Below are 23081 nucleotides of genomic sequence, written 5' to 3' on the forward strand. Positions count from 1 at the left end.
CCTCTCCAGCAGTAGCAGCAGCAGGTAGCTGCTGAGCGGCTGTAGCTTTGGATATCTCTCTCTCTCTCTCTCTCTCTCTCTCTCTCTCTCTCTCTCTCTTTCTCTCTCTCTTTTGCAGGCTCCCCCTTAGCAGCCTTATGCATCTATAGCTGTCTCTCTCCCTGGTTCTTCCCATCCGCATTCCCACACTACTGTGATCTCCAGCTGAGCACGGTCTGAGCTGTAGTGCTGCAGGTGCCAGAGGGTCGTTCAACCCCAACAGCTTGCACGACTGTGGTCAGCACAGGCCAGGCAGCAGCGGTCTAGGAGCCAGCGCGCCATCCTAGTGCTACTGGACAGGGTTGGGAGAAGGTGTTTACTGTCAGGGGAAGGAGAACTCCCAGATGCTGCCTGCTCCAGCCCCCTCCCCGCCCCCCTCACCAACTTCACAGCGCTGTCTCATCGTATTTACTGTGATTTCGCATTCATCTATTCGTAATTTTCCGAATTGGGGGTTCTTCCTGCTGTTTTCCAGCAACTCCTCTCTCCTGTGAGTTTCAAGAGCCCGACGCGCGCGCGTTTGGATATATTAGGGTGGGGTGATCTGTGTATGCTTTTTGACGATTTTGAGTATTTTTCCGAGAGAAAGGTATATTTCAAGGGACTACGTATTTGCAGTAGCAGTTTGGGGGGATTCTCCAGCGAATCTCCTCTAGTGATTAATCGTGAAACTTTTTTTTACCGCTTTCCACTTTCCTTTTTCTTCCAGCTCCCGGGCTTTCAGTCTAAGACCTTCTGGCTAAAGGGTGAAGTATTCACCCTTTGGAAGAGAGGGGACTAGAAAGCTCCAGTTGGAGGGACGGGAGACAGAGTCATTTCTAACGTTTAAAAAGTAAAAACCCGAACTGGAAGGGGCATTGTTGCATGATGGCCCCTCCCCCTTCCACGCCTTTCACCCTCCTCTGAGGTGCAGTGGGGAATTCGCTAAGCTCCTCTAGCCCCTTCTGCTGGAGCTGGCTGAGTTGAAGAGCCCAGCCTGGTCCTCACCCCCTCCCCATCCCCCACGAACCAAGCCGCTGTGATGTCCTTGCTGTCGCCGCCGCCCCATTCCGCCGTGCACCAGCCCTGGGGGCACCGGCTGTGCTCAGCTGCCCAGTCTCACCCAAGCTTCGGGCTTCCTGGAGGGTCATACAACCCATAGCTATGACTAAGACGCTCACTTGGTAACTCTGCCATATCCCTTATCTTTCCCTCCCTTCCCTCCCCTCCCCCTTTAACCACCCCCGTGTTCCCCTCCACCACCCTTGAGCCCTCCCCCGCCCCCCAGACGCCCACCCTTAGACTCCTTTCCCTGCAAGATCGCAGAGGTGGCGCTCAGCCCGACGAGCCGATGACGGACCCCTGCCTCCTGCCTTCAATGCCTCAGCAGAAGACCCCCAAAGGCTGGAGAGAGGAGGGCTGCAGCTGGACATCTTCCGGGCGACGCTGCTCGGACCTGGTGCTAGTGGTGGATGAGACTGGCGACTGAACAAGTCCCTGCCTCTGCCTCTGCCTTCGCCGTCGTCCGCCCAGTCGTTGCCGTCGATCAGGACCGGTCCCCATCTTGCGCCTTCAGCCTCTTACCCCAGATCGGGTCCAGGCTTCGGGCGCCCCGGGGCTCGCCCCGCGCCTGCCGCCGCCCGCGCGCGGACTGCCCGCCGCGTCCTCCTGACAGCTGCGGCGGCTGTGATGCAGAGGAGGAGGGCGCTGCCGGCGGCGGTGCTCATGGTGGCGGTCGGCGCCCGGGTGTAATGCGAGCGTCATGGTGGAGATGCTGGCTTCGCGGCGGTGAAAGAGCAAAGGAGGGCGAGAGCCAGCCAAGGGCGGAAGACAGACCAGTTCCGATGCTTTCTTTCCTCTGTCGCTTTCCCCTCACTCTATTTTACCCGTGGTTTGCATATTTAAAATCTCTGGACTCAATCCTCTCCCTACCACCGAAGTCTCCCCGTTTCTAAATGGAATTAGTGGAGATTGGAGCCTCTGGTGTAACGCACAGACATGATCTATGGACGCAGTTTGTTTCACAGTGAGTACCTCTGCAGAGTGCCAGTCAGTTCTCGGGGTGCTGCCACCTCTCCTCTTGGACCCGTGCGCCAGGAAAAGCCCTATCCCCAGCCAGACCCCGCAGTCCCTTGGAGTCTGGGGCAGATGTAAACTTTCGGTACTGCAGCATCATACAGCTTGGCGGGGGCGGCGCACAGAGTGGCGCTGGACCTCAGAGTTGGTCAGGGAAAACCATCTCTCTATAGGCAGGATCTCTGGGTGGTCCAGAGGAGCGTGTAGTTAAAAAGTGGACACGTGCAGGAGATGCTGGTCCCCAGAGAGGACTCAGGTGGAAAGAGGGAGGCAGCGGGGTTGATCTTTGCTGGGCAAGAAGAACTAATCCTTTGTAGGGTTCGGGGTTCAAGGGCCCAGCTTTCACCCCCGCCCCCAGGTAAGCTAATGTATACCTGAACCCAGGCGCTTCAGGAGGAGTGTAGCCACTGCCCCCTAAAGCTCTAATTCTGTTTCAGAGTGTGGTAAAGCCCAGGGGTTGGGGGGTGGGGTGGGGTGGTGGGGATGTGGGGAGGAGTGGAGGCAAAAGGTTCAGAAGTCAGTAAAGAGAATGTCAGAAAACGTGTGCTGAGGGTCTCACACTTGGAAACAAAACCCAGAGCCCCTGTCAGTTGAGAGATTCACTTAGTCCACGAGTTCAACACTGTACAGGTCCACTGTGTGATTCCATCAAAAGAAGAAAAGCAGCATAAGAAGGCCAAATGTGTACACAGATAAGCCTGGATGGTGCCTGTGGTGGGGAAGCCTGGATGATGCCTGTGGTGGGGAAGGGAGGTGTCGAATGACAGCACATTAAGAGTTAGTAACGCTACCTACCTACACACACACACACACACACACACACACACAAACACACACACACCATGCCGACAAATCTTAAGAATAGATCGATGGCATGGCCAAAGTATAAAGTAGTGCAATTTATATTTCCTCAAAACTTAATGTAAAGACGCAGATAATGTTGTTGGTTTTTTTTTTTTTTTCTCAGAATAATCTTTAGGCATTCTTTAGCTAAGATGACTGAATTATGCCCCCATTTCTTTTTCCTCAATTAATTTTAAGTGGAAATGGACAAAAGAAGGTCTTTTATGTAATTGGTCAAAATAAATAATAAAAATGAAATAGACAAAATGTTAGTTTCGTTTAACATTTTTATGACACTTTTTTAAGAGTCATTAAGAGTCACATTTTTAACAGTTTTCTAGTTTCAGGTTTTCTAGACTTTTTTTTTTTTTTTTTTTTTTGAGTGAAGCAGGAATAAGTAAACAGAAGTTTACCTTGCTGTGGCATTGCAGGTTTACTGTTCAGTGACAGACCAGTGGCTCTGACCCTGCACTGACTCCGTGGATACTTCTAGAAATCCCTTTTCTCAAAAGTGTTGTCTGCTTCTGGGTGGTAGTCAATTTAGAATCATAGTAAAAGTTAGAAATTATGAATTTTACAGCTAGAGAATGTCACAAACAGGGATAGTTGGTAGATTTCTTGAAAGGAACAAACGCTAAACTAACCCCTTCCTATAGTTCTGTTTCAATGCCAGCATCAATCCACTTGGATCTGTTTTCTTTTGCTTTCCCATCTTACCTGTCCTAGGTTTTGCAGGATTGTTTATGTTCTAGTATCTAAGCTTATTGGCAATGTGTTAAGGTAGATCATGGAGATGTGACTCTTCAGTTCCTTCCTACGTCCTACTCTGGCCTCCATTACCTCTAAAGACACTGACAAAGCTCTTAGGAAAGAACCCTTTACTAAGAAGAGATCTTGAAACCTCTTTGCAGTCTGTGTAACATTTGCAGAGTGCAACATTGTCTCAAGCCTTGAAGTGTTTGGGTACTGAGCAATCTAAATAGGAAGCACTTCCTTATGGGAGTCCTAAGTTTTCCTCTGAACAGTTTGATTAGATTTCCTAAGTTTTGAGTCACCTTTGTAGGATTAGCAATGAAAACACTATTTTATTTGGGTATCAACATATCTATAAATTACTTTATAGCTTTATAAGATTTGGTCTTTTAATTTGGTGTGAATTCTAAATTTCTAACTATTCTTTTCTGTTTCAGTTATAGCAAGTTTAATCATCCTCCATTCTTCTGGAGCAACCAAGAAAGGAACAGGTGTGTTTCTTTGGAAAAGTTCTAATGGAGATGTTTAATTATTTTGCATTTTCCTATTTCATCATACCCATTATATTCCAGAATACCTGAAAATGTTATAGTATATATAATTGATTGGCTTTGACTAAAAGACAATTTCAAATTTAATTTACTAATGGATATTATGAAACTATCTTGTCTATTTTAGTATTATACAATATAAGATGATGGCTCTTTTTTAAAAAAAAATTGTTTTGTTTTACAGAAAAACAAATCACCCCAGAAACACAGAAGTCAGTGCAGTGCGGAACGTGGACAAAGCATGCAGAGGGAGGTGTCTTTACCTCTCCCAACTATCCCAGCAAATATCCCCCAGACCGGGAGTGTGTCTACATCATAGAAGGTAAGAGCAGAAATGCCTAAGCCTGGGAGACAAGACACAGCCTGGCCTGCTCCAGGCTTGTGAGAGTCCCCAAGTGTATGGTGTGCACAGACACATTACAAAACTGATTTGGAAGATACTGAACACAAATATTTCTCAACGAACAAATAATTATAAATCTATGTTCAGGATAATTACTGAAATTATTAGAAATCATATAAGCACACAAATATCTGGCAAATGAAACACGTCCACAACTTAAAAGATTATTTTGCAGTACTCTAAAACAATAGAATTATTGTACACTTGACAGACTTTGTCAGTTTATGACATTTTGGGAAACTAGTATTTTACTAGTTTAGCAATAATTATAATAATTGATATGTTTCTAAAGTTTTCTTCAATGTGAACAAGCAAGACAGACCATGTGAATGGCAAAGGTGGGTCCGGAATGATGTTTTCTAAAGTTTTGTAGCTTTTTCTTACTTGGAAGTGACATGATACTAATTTTCAAGTCAGTCAGGGTCCTAATATATGACGTTTTCATCTCTTTCCCAACCTGAAAGATAAAAAGTACTTAAAAGAACATTCACTCTTCTGATTATTTTGCATTCCTTCTAAGCTTGAGCCACCTATCTGTTAAATTCAGAGAAAACTTTAAAATATGTGATCATGTGTTCCAGTGATCAAAGCTAAATTTTAAGTGTTATTTTAAGATAGCCTAGAACTAGGTATCATCTATAATGAGTACAGCTACAGAATGAGTGATGGTAATGAGAAAATTGTGACTGTTTAGTGTCTTCTCATAAGCCAGGGTCACAAACACATAGTAGATCTTTCAAAATATCTCTGGTTTCTGTTTCTTGTATTGTCTCTTCTTGTATTGCCCAAAGTAGGGATTGTTTTTAAATCAAAGAAACCCAAAATTATATAAACTTTGATATTTGTAGGACAAAACAAACAAATTAAAACAAACAACTGGAAGTTTGAATTGCTAGAAAATGAAAACATTGGTTGAAGCCAGCTTTTATTTTTTATCAAGTTAATATTACATATTTATTAATTATATAAATTAAAATAACATGAACTTTTGAAGAACTTACTATATTCCAAAATGTTTCCTCATAGGAAGATAACCTAATGTTGTGAATTATGAAATGGAGGCAAAGACAGATTAAATATTTGACTGAAATTCAAAACACTTGTATTTGAAAGATCAAAATTTAAAAATGCTAGAGGAAGACAGTCAGGGCGAGTTATCTTACTTAAAAGATTAATTAACTCAGAAATGAAGTGTTGCCTGTTAGCTGTGTTTTCTCGTGTATTACTTTGGTGCCTTAACAAGTACTGCCAGCCTTGAATGTAATGTACTCATACAGTCTCATTTATTTTTCTATTTATACCAAGGACAAAATAAAATGAGGAAAGATGCAGAACATCTGCCATTAGTGAGCCCATCCACCAACACTTTACATGCTGTAGCATCATTTCATGGACTTGCTACAAGCATTGCTCACAGCTTATAAGATGCTAGATTTATGGTGCTGGGAAGTCTGAGCAAATGGAGAGCTTCAAGGTTTACATAGGGTATCTTGATCAAGGAGACAAAGATCGAACTATGGAGTTACTCTTCGTTGTTTGTGGGTACCAGGTGGTAGTCTTCTTTCCTTATGAACACGACATTCTAAACTGCAGAGAGCTGGTAAGGTGAGGATACCTAGGACTCCTCCAAAGGTAAAGAAAGGAACAGACAAGAGGGAGATGTGTTCTAAGGTCCAAGTCTTTGGACATTCATACAGTAATTGCAGACAATGGAGTACCACTGAAAGAATTCAGAAAGCAAGTGAGGTGTGACTTCAGTGGACAAGCAACTGGAGGAAAGGAACACCAACCAAGGGGCTACTGTGAAAGGCCAAATAAAAGAGAATAAACCTGAACTACAGATATTGGCGGGGGTGACAGAGCAAAGGGAGGAAATGACAGGAATTTAGAAAGTTAAAATGCAAATGATTGAGTGGGAGAGGAGAGAACAGGGTTTTAAAGCCGATAAAGTGCTCAATTTTGCCATTTAAATGAGTGCCTTTTGGAGTGAACAAATTTGTGGATTTTTAGTTCTATGCTGATTCTTCATATTTATAGGATATAAATGCAGAGATTGTCTGTGATGGTTTCATAAGGGTGAAACTACTGGAAGGAAGTATTTAGAACACTAATATTTCAATGTATTAAAAATACAGATGCCTAGAGCTTTCCCTAGATTGCCTTCTTTGGAGATGGAGGCTCAGGCACCATTATGATAGGGAAATTATCCCATTGGATTTTAACGCCACCAGTGTACTGGCATTCCATGAATAAAGAGAGGTTGGGGGATATGTTTCTGGAACAAAACATGTTGGGAATGGACAGAATAGGGAGAACCAAAGGTTCCCAGAAGGAGCCTGCAATGAGGAGAGGAATCATGTAGGAATATCATAGAGTAGGTGTGGGTGAGATTCAAGAATCAGTCAGTTTCCAAGTGACAGTTGTTACAACAAGAAAAAGCTAGGCAAACAGGCATATGTGTTTATCGTATGAAGCAATTAAGAGTCTGCTTGTGACTTTATCATGAGCACAATGGTTAACACAGTGAGCGAGGGAACTGCCTCCCAGTCAGTAGAAGACTGAGAGGAAACACTACTCAGAGATGGGGGATTCAGCTGGCATAGGAAGCAGGAACTTTATTTTAAGAGTAAAATTGTACATACTTATCTCTAGAAGGAACTGTTTGATCAGTAGAAAAATAGGTAAATTGAAAATTAGAAAGAAAGACAGCGGTTTTTTTTGTTTGTTTGTTTATTTGGGGGGGTTGTTTGTTTATCTATTTATTTATTTTATTGTTGACACAATGTGGAATACCTGAGAAGGTAGTGTCAATGAAGGATCGTCTAGGAGGATCTTAGTTTGTGGGCATGAGGGATTTTCCTAGTTGTGTAAACTTTCATCTTGAAAGTGATTGACATTATTAACCTGGCTCATCATTGCAAAAGGAAAGAGCCAGTGCATTCTATGATAGCTCTCTGATCCTGTGGATACAATGTAACTAGTTGTTTCAGGTTCCTTCTACCTGGTTGTTCTCTCATAATGAGAGCTCTAACTTGGAATTATGAGTTTAATAAACATTTTCCCATTCCAGTTGCTTTTGCCAGGATATTTTATAATAACACCAAGAAAGAAAACTAAGAAGGATAAATAAATATCTAGATTGCTGAAAATAAGAGAAAGTGTGTTTAAAAAGTCATGTATAACATTCAATCATGGAAAGCAAGATCCTTTAGTGGATTTCAAATGGTATTAACACTCCTTCAGATTAGGAAGGTCCACTGCATGTATAGCAAGTGGGTGTGCACGGACACAGTGTCCCAAGAGCCTCAGAGAGATGGTGGAAATCTAAAGGAACTTTAGTTTCAGTTGCACATCCAGTAGGAGCAAGACAGTGAAGCAGGCTGTGACTCTACTAAGTTGACGAAGAAGAAGAAAAGGTGAGTTTATAGAGCTGGAACCAGACAGATTCAGTTCACTGATACTGTCACCACTCATTTGTACAGCCATGAAAACAACTCTGTGTAGCATGTTTACTTTTTCAAAAGGTATTTGGTATTTCCTAAAATTTAGCTCATGGAATTTTCTTAAATGAGCTTATGTGTGGTTAATTTCAGCATGCCGGCTGAAAGAAAAATTAATTATCCATGAGTAACAGGATTCTCCAGAAGCAGCATGAGGGTGTGCTGCTAGACAAGACCTGAGTGGTATGTTTATCCATGCAGGGTAGAGTATAAGCCATGAAGAAAATGAAAATAAATGTATTCTGTGCAAATGATGGCAATTCCCTGGTTGAGGATACAGGTAGAAGATCTAGCATATGTTGATAGATGACATAATAAGTGCTGAGTAAATTAGCACAAGACAGTACTCTCGGCTTTCTTTTCCTTAGCCTTGTGTTATATCTAAAAAAAAAAATCCTGATTTGCTGAAGTAGTTTATTCCCTTGAAATCTTTCTCTGACTTATCAAAGAACAGATATACAAGCAGGCTCATACTGTAGGTTACAGTGTTCTCAAGTAATACACTTTATGCTGTTTATAAACATCCCATTTGTTAAACAAAAATCTTTATGTTTGTAGAGTAATATGCCCAATAAAAACATAATTTGTCAAATAGCTTAAAATAATATTTTTTTCAATTTGAAAGTTTTAGGCATTTATTGGAAATTCTTTCAACTTTATCATACTTCCTCATTCTTTTGACCTTTATCATAGATCTAATGTCAGAAAAAAAATGTGGCTTGGATTATAAATGTCTTTTTTTCAGTGGATAATGAATTAGAAATATCTTATAGATTAAAGCTGTTTTAGAGAATAATACAAGCAGACCTCTTAGGGGTTGATTTTAAATTTTAGAGCTGAAGATCAGTAAGTTTATATTTTATTACAAAAGTCTTCCATTTCTAAATTATCACATATCTCAATTCTATATAGTCATTGGCATCAAAGCCTGTACAACTTTAATTTTTAGGTCACTATTTGTGGTGATCAATATACATTTCGGAAACAGAGGAGCATGGATACCAGGGTCTCCAGATGCTTGCTAACCACACAGGCAGGAGGGTTTGCTTTGCCCATGTTTTTGGAAGGGGTTAGCCCATGCAGGAGGCCAGGTAACAAGAATTCTTCTCAAAGGCTTCAAGGAAGCAACAGTGGACTGGATCAATGTGCACTGATATTTCTACCAATGCTATGTCCACTGTGGAGTGTCTTGACTGAGTATAATGAGACTTATGGTTATTACTGCTTTGGTCATGAAAGGGAAAAGAAGGAGGGAATATTAAAATATGTATTAGTGTGGTGATTTATAAGGTTGCTAGGCTAGAGGATGCTTCTTCAGAGAGCTATAGAAATATTTATAAAGATTAAACTAATTTTAACTTACTCAAAATAATCATTAAAAACATTCTCAATGACATATATTGTGCTTAAGTACCATGAGAAGAAAACAAATGGGTTCTTGTCTTTAAAGAATAGACTGAGAGGAATTTCTACTAAACAAGATTGTCTTAGAGGCCTGAAGATGTAGCTTAGTGGTAGAACATTCTTTATCATATTCCAGGCCTTGACTTCAATCACCTGCACTGAAAAACAAAACAAAACAAAAGCAAACAATAGAAATCAAACAAATCAAACCCTTGATAAGCAGAAGTTAAATTGCAAGTATCTAGACATGTAACAGAGTGATCAAATGTACACCAACTGCAGAGGACCTTGCCTTAGAACAGAAGACCTGTGCCAAGTGCCTTGATTTGCTGATTTTGGGGGGGCTTGAGATCATGGAAGTGGAGTGTCCTCAAGGCCTTTATCTGTCAAGTGCCTTGGAATGATGAGATTATATTTGCCTTCTGGAGTCATTACCCTTAGTACCTTACATATGCATCTGGTTGCAACAACTTGAGTAGTCACATAGCTGCCTGGGGGATAATTCCCAAATGGTTTCTGATCTTTGATCTGAGCACTGCAGATTCTAAGAGAGAGAACTGCACCCCTCCTTCTCCTAACATGAGCTAACAGCATTGCTGACTTAGGATGCTCCCTGTCAGTCATTTCACATTACAGCATCATCAGTTTTAAGGCCAATCCTTAGGTGCTCTTTACTGAACATATCCCTACAATAGTAAGCATCTCCTTTCTGTGCATTTCCATGTAACTCTTCTACCAAGTTCTAGTGAAAACTGTACAAATAGGATCTGATATACAATCAGTAAATCGACCTCAAGACTTAAGAAGCTGTTTTCTACATGTCATCTTTCTTATGTTATTTTACAGCTGCCCCAAGGCAGTGCATTGAACTTTACTTTGATGAAAAATACTCAATTGAACCATCTTGGGAGTGCAAATTTGATCATATTGAAGTTCGAGATGGACCCTTTGGCTTTTCTCCAATAATTGGAAGGTTCTGTGGACAACAGAATCCACCTGTAATAAAATCTAGTGGAAGATTTCTGTGGATTAAATTTTTTGCTGATGGCGAGCTGGAGTCTATGGGATTTTCAGCTCGATATAATTTCACACCTGGTAAGTAAAAGCTGCTTTTTCAAATTTTTCTTGCTTTTCTCTCCCCTTTCTTTTGTATTTTTCATAGTAAAAAAGATCTTTTATAAATGTTAAATTTTTCAGTGCATTTTCCAATTATGTTTAAAATGCAATCTGTAAAAACCCCTTTTCTTATGCTTTACAAATCTTGAAAAAAAATCACAAAACCTTAGCTGTTATTTAGTAGGTAAAGAAGGAATCAAAAGTCTATGTGGTCAACTGGAACACAACTCTTCAAATTAACTTCCATTTTACTGAAATGGGTAATCTGAGAGACAATCTGTCATGTGGAAACTAATTCTAGGTAGGATCTCGCTAAACTTTAAAAGACAATTGCAGTACTAAACAGGGTGTTCATTAAGATAAAATTCAAATACTTGAAAATAGAAATTTTTCTGTCCTCAAAATTATTATTTATAAGGCAAAGGCATCCTGATACACAGTAGCCTAATTTCTTTTTAGAAATGGACATCTTACAGAGATTTGAGGAAAAGAAAACAGGAGCCTATGGGAGCCAGCCACTTACTCTAAGGTCTCGCTGGAACTAGGAGTAATCACAAAACTACAGATTATGTCGATTTTCATCAGATATTCAAAGGAATCTATGATGGTGACAGGCTTACTTCCTTAAAAGTTGTCTTTTGTTACTATGAAAATTATATGATTATATCTCTGAACTCCCAAATCATTCCATACTCATTAATTGATATTTGATGAAGTGAAGCCACTTTTTCAAACTGAAGAAAATCACTAAAATGACATACAACACAAAACTTACACATGGTGACAGACTTCTCACTTTGTGTGTGCTATTTTATTCTAGTTATATAGACAAGAAGAAACATGGAATATGAGCAAAATCTTTGAAGTTCCTATTTCATGTGCTGAGGGCTAGCTAAGTGGTAGAACTTTTGCTTACGTGTTGTAAGGCTTTGGCCTCTTTCCCCACTACTACAAAAGATAACAATTTGCATTTAAATAGGGTTTGGTTGAACAAAGAATTCACAATTTTGAAAATAATTGTCAAAGGATTTTGGATTGGTTACTTTATGTCAGAGTACTTGTGAATAATTCATATATTAAATGTATCATGTGGGTTAAATTTATTCATTATAATATTTTATGAAAACACTTTGTTATTTTGTTTCTTAATCACTTTTTATAAAATTTAAACTGGACATAGGAAATATGACAATTTCACACAATAAAACTCATTTCAAAAATACATGAACATCGATGCTACTTGGCTAACATATTTTTGTTGGATTTTTGAATGTATGATTTGTGGGTATTTTGAATATAACCTATAACAGAAATGCTTGCACAAGGGTTTTATGAGTATATTTGCAATATGAGTTTGTTGATTGTGAACATAATGTCTGGTGTTTGAAAGTATCCTCTTCTTAAAAAATGCCACATCAGCCAGAACCTTTCCCAACAAAGCAATGTCGTCCACCCTGCCAGCTTCTTGTGACATAATCATTATGCCTCTCTATTATCCCAGGTTTCCAATAGTCACAGTGGAACCTAAGTATCAGTTATTTCTGTGGATTAGTGGGAGCTACAGTCTTCATGTTTGGTACAATGTTTCATCACCAGGGGCAACTCAGTCAGAAGAAACCTCATGAGAAAATTATCAGGAAACTAGAATTACTTAATTCCCCTGGGTTTCTGTCTGTACTGGATAAACCCAGGAGAACTATTGTCTTCGAACAGTCAGTATGACCATAAGAAGGGGATCCGCAATGTTTTTATGATTTCAGAAGATATATTATGGAAGGTCTAGTAAGTGTGACAAAGCAACCTGCAGCTCATTCCTCCTAAAAATGAGGGGCAGAGGAAGCAACAAGGAATAGGCAGAGGGCAGAGCTGTTTGAAGGCAGAGACAGCATTTCAACCTAGAGTCCTGCTTTCCTTGTCATTTTGTTTAAATTTTACTTGGTTGTTTGATTTGTATGGTGAGCTGGCAAAGCTGAGGACGGAAGAGTTCGTCTGGTTGATTTCAGGATCGTAACTATCATCTTCTCATCACAGTAGAACCAGAGTGGAGAGGAAGGGCCACCTCGCCAGGTCTAAGGCTACAGTCTGGGTCAGCGGAAGGGCATGGGGAAGCACGTCAACTTTAGGCCCAGGCAAGACCTGCAGGCCTGGCTTTATTTTTCTTTTCCATGTCATTGCCCTTAGACGTAATTCACAATATTTTATCTTTCGCTACGTAATTTTGTAAAAACTAAAGGTAATATTGACAACCTTAGAATTGTTAAGCCTACATCAACCAGTATATAGTTCTGGATAAAAAAATTGTTTGAATGTTTGTAAGGTTTCAGTGGTCCCGTAGTTAGTTTTAAAAACTGAATCAGATCATGTGTTCTTAAAAAATAAGAATATTTTTATGTTGTTAGGAAAACAAGTATCCTAGATAGTTTTGAAGGATGCATTCTGTCTGTGCTTTCGGTGCTAGTTGTAGGTGTTCAGTTATGAAGAAAAAAGTAGTCCTATTTCACATTGCTCTTGTTAAATTGTTTATTTGTGCCAAAATCACAAGGGGGAGAGTTGTAGTTATTTCTGATGATAGTCATAAAATATATACAGGAAGAAATAGCTGCAGAAGGGTCAGGCAACTTCTGTTATATATTACAATCTGAAATCTGAATGGGTCTTCATCTGGATACATTTCCATTCAGGATTTTAGGACCTGATGGTGTAATCTTTCCTACATGCAGACTTGCCTGCATATCCAGTGTACGAGCTGGTGACTGAACCCAAGGTGATCCTGGGAGCGTTCTAAGTTTTGATGCCAAGTTCCATAATAGGTACATTTAACATAACTGAGCTAACATGCTTTATTTATTTATTTATTTATTTATTTATTTATTTATTTTTTGTTGTTTTTGTTTTTGTTTTTTGAGACAGGGTTTCTCTGCATAGCCTGGAACTCACTCTGTAGACCAGTATTTGATGTTTTATCACTATGGTATGGATCAAATTTTCCAGAGCTGCTTTAGAACTCAAACTCCTATTTCTTATCATCGTCCTCGTATCCCCTCTATTCTTCCTATCTTCCCACTTGTGTCTTTCCTTGCTAGCATGCTAAATTGTGTCTTCACTCAGCTCCAAAATTGTTTCTATTTCCTAAGATCTGACTGTCTGACTTTCTTTTCTACTCACTTCAAAAATAAAATAAATAGCCTTTTCATCTCTAGCTCCTGCTGGCACTAGTGTCTGGGCTTTTGAATTCTTAGTGCTGTCTAAAAATCAGTCCACCAGAAGTCACACACGGATAGGAAGGGTAGGAAGACAGCCAACAGAAACACCAGGGGAAATGGTGTTGAGGAAGCCTGTTCTGTTTTTCCTGCACATGTTAATTGTTTCTTTACTGTTTAGTTCACTGATGGTTATTTTGGATTCCTGTGTCATCATTCAGGTCTTGAGTACAGGGATTAATCACCCAGGACAGTAGTCTAGCATATCTAAGAATTACAGTAAAGATGAGGTAGCAGTCAAGGAGTTCAAGTCCTAGGATTTGCATGAAATGTAAAGAAGTGCCAAAGTGCACAGAGCCTCTGAGTACATAACAGAGGAGGAACACGGGAAGATTTCCCCTGCATGCTGTGTAGTATGTAGGTAGCAACCATAGATTTTCTGGGCTTCAAGAACAGATCTATGCTGCTGTGGCTGAGTGTGGTTCCACACACATCTCATTTCAACACTGAGGAGTCAGAGGCATGTAGGTATCTGTGACTTCAAAGCCAGTCAGGGCTACACAGAGAAATGCTATCTCAACCAAACTAATTCAAAATGGAACAGCAGGGCTAAATGCTAAGACATGAAGAATGTTCAGGACTACACTTTGTACAATATACTAACACACGGCCAACTCAACAAGAAATCATGCTAAACACATAAATATGTACGGTGTTGGAAAACTATATTTGCTCATTTAACAGGGTGTCTCATTAAAAATACTTAAACCAAACAATACAGAAACTCAAACAACTAGAAATACTTATAAGGCCTTGAATAAAACTATAATAACATACATCAGATTCATAAGAATGGGTACCCCAGATAGAAAAGGGGTGTTTTCAGAGCCCAGATAGAACTATACTATAATGTAACTTAAAGTTATCAGTAAAAGTTAAAGATCCCTCTGACATAGATTCCATAATTTTGGTGTTATTTGTATAGACAGACTATTTAAAATAAAAATACAAATAGAAACTACTCTAGTTGAATAGTTTTAAATGAAGAACGCTGTTTCTCAATTCCACATTTTGTAAACTCAACCTAAGGAAGCCTTTTGAGCAGGGAATAACACTTCTCCTCAGTCAGCTGCTTCCTTGGCACGGTTTCCTTTACCACTAGAAAAATCTATCTTAATCAGAAAAACCCAGCTATACCATTGGAGACCTCCATGCTCAGTGGCATTAACATAACTATACCACTAGATACCTTCAATCCGTGGCATTACCCAGGTGCTCTTGCATGCACCCTGGAGATTGTATTTCTGGGGGAGGCAACCATTTCTTCCTTCGATTACACATATATTTTGCTAGTCTTTTACTTTTCTTTCCAATAAACACAGGTGGGTTTTGCCTGCTATTTCCAGACAAAGAAGATAAAACATATAGAATTTTCCACTTTTGATGACATTTTTCTGTATTATTCTAATGAGAAGTTACACACACTCTACTAAAAAAAAAAAGGCTTAGCTAAAAGACTATAACTCAGAGTAACAGAGAAGTGAGGTTGAGTTAGTCTTTCCCATTGAAGTGAGTAGAGTTTTAAATACTCTGGGATGATTATGATACTTTGTACTTAAATAGCACCTTTCATCTAAGAAGCTCAAAGTCTTTTAGGGACAGTAGGCTGAATCCTAGCCTCTCGAAAACTGCATGCTGATTGACTTCAAAGAGTACATAGTGAGCAGAGGTTTAAGCCAAGTGTTTCAAAAATACCCCTATGCACAGTAGATGAAGTGTACTATTAAATAGAAATAGGATTGCTTTTAATGTTTCCTTGATTATTTTGTGAAACTTTATCCTCCTGTTTATGACAAGAGTGAATGTGTGTACATTTAACCAAAAATTTAGATTAGGTTTATAGAACTTTGAAAATGTGTATGTTCACATTGTCTTCACATTTTCCCCCCCTCCCCCAGCTACTCCAGAACTCCTTCCCAACTCCCTTTCAACGTCAAAACCTCTTCTTTAATTACTATTTTTTGACACACACGTATATGCACAGAGGCACATAATATATCGACGTACATATGTAGATATCAATACAGCTTGTTGAGTATGTGCACTTAGGGCTGAACACTAGGATTGAGTAGCTTATCAGGGGCTCATCCCTGGAAAAGGCTGATTCTTCTCTTAGCAGCCACAGTTGATCATTTAGCAGTGGATCATTACAGTTCTGGTATCTATCCTGATGTGAAACAAAAATAATTTTCCCTATAGATTGGATTGGCTTTTACCCAAATGATCAAAGCTTTACAGGTCTAAGGCTTACAAAACAAGCACACAAACAAACAAAAGCCTATTATTTTTAGGTTAGTTAGTGTTTACTTTTAAAGTACCATATTGACTCAAACTAGTCTCTCTTCACATTAGGAATTCCTATGAATTACAAACTTTGAGGAGTAGAGTCATATTTCATACTAGGCTTATTTTTTTCAAGAATCAAGATGCAAAACTTGAAGCACGGTAACGAAAATTTTAAGTGTGGAGCAGGTAGCATTGATATTCATGTGAGAGATTCAATTCTTCTGTTCCTGCTTCTCACTCAGCCAGACCATTAACAGGTTCATCTCATCAATAGCTTGTATAGGACTCAGGCTGAGAGATGGGAAAGTCAGCGAGATGGAACTGCTGCTTGGTCTAGGTGGGTGTTCAGGAGAGAACTTGAGAGTGGGAGAGACTTTCCAGGATTAGCTCCCATCTGTGCAGAGAACACTGAAAGCAACATAAAAGGAAAGGGAAGATTGCTGAGCAGTTTCCTGTACAATGCAGATATCATCTTGTCTCTAGGATAGACAGTGTGCAGGTATGGCCGTGGTGTTTGTAGTTATTGGGTGGTTCAAGGCTGAAGTGAATGTTTGGAACATGGTATGTCCTGCAATTGGGACACAAAGGTCCTACCGTAGTTAGGGATTGTCTTTGGATTAGAAAAAAAAGACTTTCGTGTTCTGAACTTTCACTCATAGCTTCATACAGGAAAAGGAAAACACTTCATACAGAAAAAGCTTGGGAGAACTTGCTGCCTGTCTGGTAAACTCATGAGTTCTAGCTCTTTCTTGCCTATCAGTTTATGTAATTGTGTGCTGATGCACCTTCTGCAAAGGGTAGTGATTATGACCGTGATTTTATCACATATCCTGGAATTTCTTTTAGTGTACTTGTATTAAGGAAGTTAATAATAGAAAACTACAGTACCATCTCCCAGGTCATTATAGTCTATTACTTGAAGAATTCACTTTTCTCTCATCAGAAATGTCTTTCAGTTAACAATGTTTTCTCCCCTCTCTTGTTTATCTCTTGAAATGTATGCCTTCTCTGCCTAACTTATCATGAAGTAGATAATATATTGTTCATCTCTTCTATCTCTTTTTATTGACATGATTCTGTGTGTATATAGCCCTCTGTTTAAACTTGTTCCTCACTTGTTTAACAAGAGGAAAGCAAAGATTCTTCATTCAGGTGTAACTCAATTTTATTCTCATTATCATCCATGTTCCTTTGAAGTTTACCTGTGATAGCAGTTGCATCTAGTCATTGTAAAATGCACCTTTTTCTAAGACTACCTGTAAGTAGCTCAGCTCAAAGAGCGGGGTATTGTCCAATCTCCTATAGGAGGCTTAACAGCAGAAATGAAAGTAGTATTAATATATAGAAAGGAGGTCTGATAAGCTAATAGGAAACCATGCCTCAACAGGTTATGAGATCACCTTGACATCCCAACCATCATCAAGTACCTAACATTTGGCCCCCATTTTAATTGTTAAGATATGTAACATCAATTTAAAAACTCAAGAAATTTGACCAAAATAAAATATAGAAAAAAGGCTTTTGTACTCCATTTTGACATATCTCATGTCCAGGGCTTTGTATAGTTGGAGAAGTTACTAATGTAATCTTCACCATAGTACATTGATAAACATTAAGTTTATCATTCCATTTTTACTAAATATACTTTTCAATTTATGAATTTCATATACACTTTGCCTAAGGAAATATTTTTAAATCTTTATACTTAAGTCATTGTCTTCTGTAGCAATTTACAGACAGATTGAGGCTTATTTTTAAATTAGTTGTGTATGAAATGACTTAAAGAATTACAAGAAAACAGCTCTCTATTTTAGTGCTTGATGTCATTATAGCTATAAAAGTAAAGCTTGTGGTTCTGTACTTTAAGTGAATGCACACCTTAAGTTGATTTGCATCCCACTCTCTTAGCCACTTACTTACTCAGTGGATATTTCTGGTCCATCCTGTTGATCACAACGGTAAAAATACCGAATGGCATTTCTATGGCAAACATACAATTGATTCATTATCTCTGATCATACATGTTTTTTGTCTTTTGTTTTTGTTTTGTTTTGTTTTTTTAGTAGTAGTAGAGAAATAATCAGACTATGAGCTCCTCCTTCCTCCTGAAATATGTTTTCCAGGAATCCCAGGAATCCATTAATATGTCATTACATGCCAAAGGGGAGTTGGTTGGAATCATGGGGAATATGCCTCATTGAAGACATGTATCAGTCAAATTTAATACTGGTTGATTTTCCTAGATTATCTGGGTTGGAAAAGCAAAGCTCAAATTTATTTCCTTTGCCATAAAGAGCAAGAAGTCTCTGAGTCAGATGCGATGATGTAATGAAGGCCCAGTGAGCTTTAAAGGGGGATGAAAAAGAAGCAAGGTAATGGGCAGTTTCTAGAAACGGAAAATGAGAACAAATGGATTACTCACTACATCCCCCAAAAAGAATGACTGACATCTTATTTCAGACTTCTGATATCCAAAAATGCAAAATAATATGCTTGAGTTGCTTAAAACCACTAAGTTTGTGGAAATTTATTCCAACAGTGGCATAAAACAAATAGCGATTTTACTTCTTGGAAATGAAATGTTACTATAAAAAATCTCTTCAAAATGGAATAAGAATTAACAGTGTTAATCTGGAAGCATCTTGAGAAATATACTACAGGAAAAGTTTTCTTTTTGAATTTTTAAAATATTTATTTATTTTATGTACATGAGTACACTGTTGCTATCTTCAGACACACCAGAAGAAGGCAGTGGATCCCATTACAGATAGTTGTGAGCCACCACCACCAAGTAGTTGCTGGGAATTGAACTCAGGACCTCAAGAAGAGCAGTCAGTGTCTTTTTATTTTTTTTGTCCCAGGCTGGACCTCTAGGGAGCTGGGGATATCATGTGAAATGTAAATACAGAATAGGTTTGTGGTGTTTAAGTGGACTATTAGATAACACATGGCATAACTGACTATCAACTGTGATTTCCAAGGAAGTAAGGCTCATGGGAAAAAAAATTCATGCCTTTTAGAACATATACATAACTAAGTAAATTATTGGTAAAAATATGAAAATCAAAATCTGTGGTAATTAAGACTCCCAGGAAATCAGGAGCATGAATTTGGAAATGAGAAGAATGGAATCCCTGTTTTATTTAGTCAGAGACTGAATCCAGTCATTTTCCAGTCTTACATGGAAGGTGGAACTTTTAACATTTACTTACAGTTTTAAGAAATTTACTGTCAGTTAAAATTTAGGGATTTTTGGATGCAGTTAGAAAAGCTTACCTTAAAGGAAATGGGAACGCAGAACTAAAAAATGGGTTGGGGACATAGCCCAGTCAGTAAAAGCTTGCTACCGGTATATGTGTAAATAAAGGCTTAGATCTGATACCCAGAACTCACATTTTAAAAGTTAGGCATGTGAAAGTACTTGTAATTGTAGTGGTATAGTGACAGAGACATTGGGAGCATCTGGGATTGCCAATTTAGTCTTGGTGAGCCCCAAGCTAATGAATAAAGGGAGGGAGTGTTTTTCAAAAGGCAGCATAGACAGTTCCTTACAAACAACACCAAATTGTTATATGGCCTCCATACACATATGTATCCATCTGCCAATGCAGAAATACATACCCATAGGCACTTGTTCCCCTGTGCTTGAGTGCACACACACAGACACACATACACACACACACAATAGACACACACACACATACCATTTCTAAAAGAGCAAAGGGAAGTTGGCAATAACTTCCTGAACTCATCACAAAGTAGGATCAAAGTATTAAAGATCACAAATAATTCTTTAAAGAGAGAGAGAGAGAGAGAGAGAGAGAGAGAGAGAGAGAGAGAGAGAGAGAGAGAGAGAGAGATTGATTCTGGATATAATTTTGATAAATCACTTCAGTCAGAAGCCAAAAAAAAAAAAAAGAATCATAATATTTCAGAAAGATCTGTCAAGGACACATAAAAAAGGTTGAATAAAAGCCTATGATGTACACAGGAGACACAGTTATTGAGAATGTATATCAGCAGAAACATTCACTTTGTGAGCTACAGGCAATAGAAAGATAGTAAAATAAAAGAGGATGCCCAACTCAGTATTCTCAAACAAGACTCAAACCCAAATGCGCTTGGTGTAATAGACTGAAGCATGCAGATTCTGTAGTTGCAATACAGTCTTCAGTGTAGAAATAGTTGAATTTCAGGTAATTCCCAGACACAATAAAACCAAATGGAAGTCTTCAGATGGATTTCAAAATGTATTTAAACTGATGAATTTTTTTTTTACTATCTATTTTTTGTTTCTGATGGGAAGGAATATTACACTATATCTGCCACATCATTTTTCTGCTACTGAGTCAAGTAACATGTCTCTTGAATATTATATATTCAGAGATGGAGTAAAGTTGTGCCTCAGAGAACATCCATTATGAACCACAGTGTGGCTCACTTAGATGACACAGATAGTGAGAGCTGAAAGCAACTCTGGCTTTGAGTTGATGCTCTAATAGGCTGAGAACTTTGGGCACTGTGAAGAAGGGAACACAGTCTGCCTTTGCCATAGAAATTGTGTTAGAGGTCTGCCGGTGCAAGAGAGAACATTAATATGCCAAGATATCCATGTCTTCCATTTTGGAACCTCTGAAATTATCTTGGTAAATAGCAAGGGAAATAAAACTGATCCCCAAGGGCTAAATGTTGATATCCATCTGACCTGAAGATGGGGAGAGTCTCCTGGGCCTCATGTGCAGTCACAGAGAATCAACACAAAGTCCTTCAGTGTGTAAGAGGAAAGCAAAATGTCTCTGTCAGATCACAGCCTAAGAAATAGAACATGGTTATTGTGACCTTTGAAGATGGAAAGCCACACTCCAAGGAATGTGGCCAGCCTCCAGAAGCTGGAAGGCAAGTAGAGAGATATTCTCCCTTCAGCTCTTCAAAAGAGAGAACACAGATCCCTTGACCCTTACATGTAATATTCTCAATGTATCTAAAGTCATTGATATTGTGGTAAATTGTTGTAGGAGTAACAGAACTCATATATAGCCTGAAACTAAATGTCTAAAGTGTATGTTGAATATGGAAGATGAAGAAAAGAGAAACTAAAGTAAGACTTTTCTATGGAGAAGAACAACAGATGTTTACTTCCAGTTCAAATGTTAAAATAACCCTTCTCATAATGTCCTTTTAATCTGGATTTTCTGTATATAAATTAATAACGTGTATCTAGATGTGTATGTGTATTTGTTTCTTTGTTGGTAAGTTTTTTATATCATTTGATTTTATGTAAACCCCATCTTTATGCACAAATTTGACTGCAATTCCCACACAAACTCACACACACACACACAAAACCATACAACACCCTTTCTGGAGATGTGCATGGGATGGTAATGTTTTTGCTTGTGGCAGAGATGTGCATGGGATGGTGATATTTTTGCCTGTGGTAAATAATAGCTATTTGTGGGAACTGGCACCCTTTAAGCCTCTGCCTCTTCGTGGCATATCTGCCTGATGAATTTGCCTCAGCAACCCGTGCTGTCTGTTCCTGCCTGCTCAGTTGGCGAGTTTCCCGCCACTCCGCAGCTCTGCTGACTTGCCTGAAATTTTGCTTCAGTTTGTCCTTATGGCACTTTTCTCTTTCCAGCCACTTTCAGACAACTCATTTCACCCAGCCTAGCCTAGGAGCAATGGAGGGATTATAATACAGCATGACAGTTCACACCTAGCAGTACATGAGCCCACAAAAGAGTTATAGTTGACTGTTTTAGGCAGGAGGATATATTAGTCATAAATATGTCACTTCTACTCTGAGTTGATCATAATCCAAATCGGATGATCTTCTCTTCCCTGGAAGCATATCTTCAGGAAACTACACTACAAAACCCCGATGATTTTCACTAGGAGATACACAGAGAGAGAATCATATAACAGGGAAAGTAAGAAACCAGTAGAACTTTCATCTGAAAGGAATGTGATTTCCCCTGGCAGATGTGAACAAAATAGAACCCGTAGAGTGGCTTGTGGCAGGACTGATAAAGTAGGAAAACACAGATGAGAGTTACCATGACAGAGACAAGAAATACACACACACACAGAGAGAGAGAGAGAGAGAGAGAGAGAGAGAGAGAGAGAGAGAGAGAGAGAGAGAGAGAGAGAGAGAGAGAGAGAGAGAGAGAGAGAGAATGCCTCTGGCAGCAGCAGAAAATGCAGAGGTCTTCTGCTGTCGATGATTAGTTAACTCTTGGGAAAATGATAGCGAGTTTTATGTGCAGAGGAGCACCTTGCTCTGTCTTCATAATTATTTTCAAGTAACATTTGCCTCTTACTCTAAAACAAAATAATGAGGTTACTTAAAAACAGTGATCGTGGTGATTTGCAGTTGACAGCAGTTTTATAGCTTCAGTATACTTTCCATGGCATGCCTTCTCCTCCTGGAGTCGGATGCTGCTTGCAGGAATTTCTCCAGGGCTGCACACTTTGTTCCTTGGACAGCTCCAAGCCTTGCGTTTCCCGCTCATGGTCCTCTGCCTGCTCCTTTCTTAAGCTCTGAATAGAAATCATATTTCTTGATGCCGCCAGCCCTGTTTTATGCTTTTGACCTGCTCCCACATTTCTAGAAAATAATATATGTTAATTTGCATATGAACTATAAACAATTCCTCAACTTAAATTCCATAAATAGACCAAGTGTTAGTTCATTGTGCAGATTATCAGCACTGGCATTTCTGCTCACTAGAGTGGACTTTTCAACGTTCATCTCAGATTGGAAAAGTTTTTATTTTTTTCTCACAACAACTTAAGAAATTCTGTTTATGCCGGGCGGTGGTGGCGCACGCCTTTAATCCCAGCACTTGGGAGGCAGAGGCAGGTGGATTTC

At 39.2% G+C, this 23081-nt stretch overlaps 1 protein-coding gene across 4 annotated transcripts in view; it reads left to right on the forward strand.

Moving 5' to 3' along the window:
• Positions 1–253: 253 nt before the first annotated feature.
• The window catches only part of Neto1 (neuropilin and tolloid like 1), a 118987-nt gene continuing 96159 nt past the window's right edge, over positions 254–23081 (forward strand). For 3 of the 4 annotated variants that reach the window (XM_031366203.1, XM_031366205.1, XM_031366206.1), the window contains exons 1-6: positions 254–529; positions 749–1202; positions 1338–2044; positions 4128–4181; positions 4426–4563; positions 10395–10643. In XM_031366203.1, the coding sequence (XP_031222063.1) occupies positions 2017–2044; positions 4128–4181; positions 4426–4563; positions 10395–10643 (469 nt within the window). In that variant the 5' untranslated portion in view covers positions 254–529; positions 749–1202; positions 1338–2016. Of the gene's footprint in view, positions 530–748; positions 1203–1317; positions 2045–4127; positions 4182–4425; positions 4564–10394; positions 10644–23081 lie in introns of those variants that run through there. The other variant, XM_031366204.1, reaches the window with a different exon arrangement.

Source organism: Mastomys coucha, unplaced genomic scaffold (assembly GCF_008632895.1).
Source record: "Mastomys coucha isolate ucsf_1 unplaced genomic scaffold, UCSF_Mcou_1 pScaffold13, whole genome shotgun sequence".
Taxonomy (NCBI): Eukaryota; Metazoa; Chordata; class Mammalia; order Rodentia; family Muridae; genus Mastomys; species Mastomys coucha.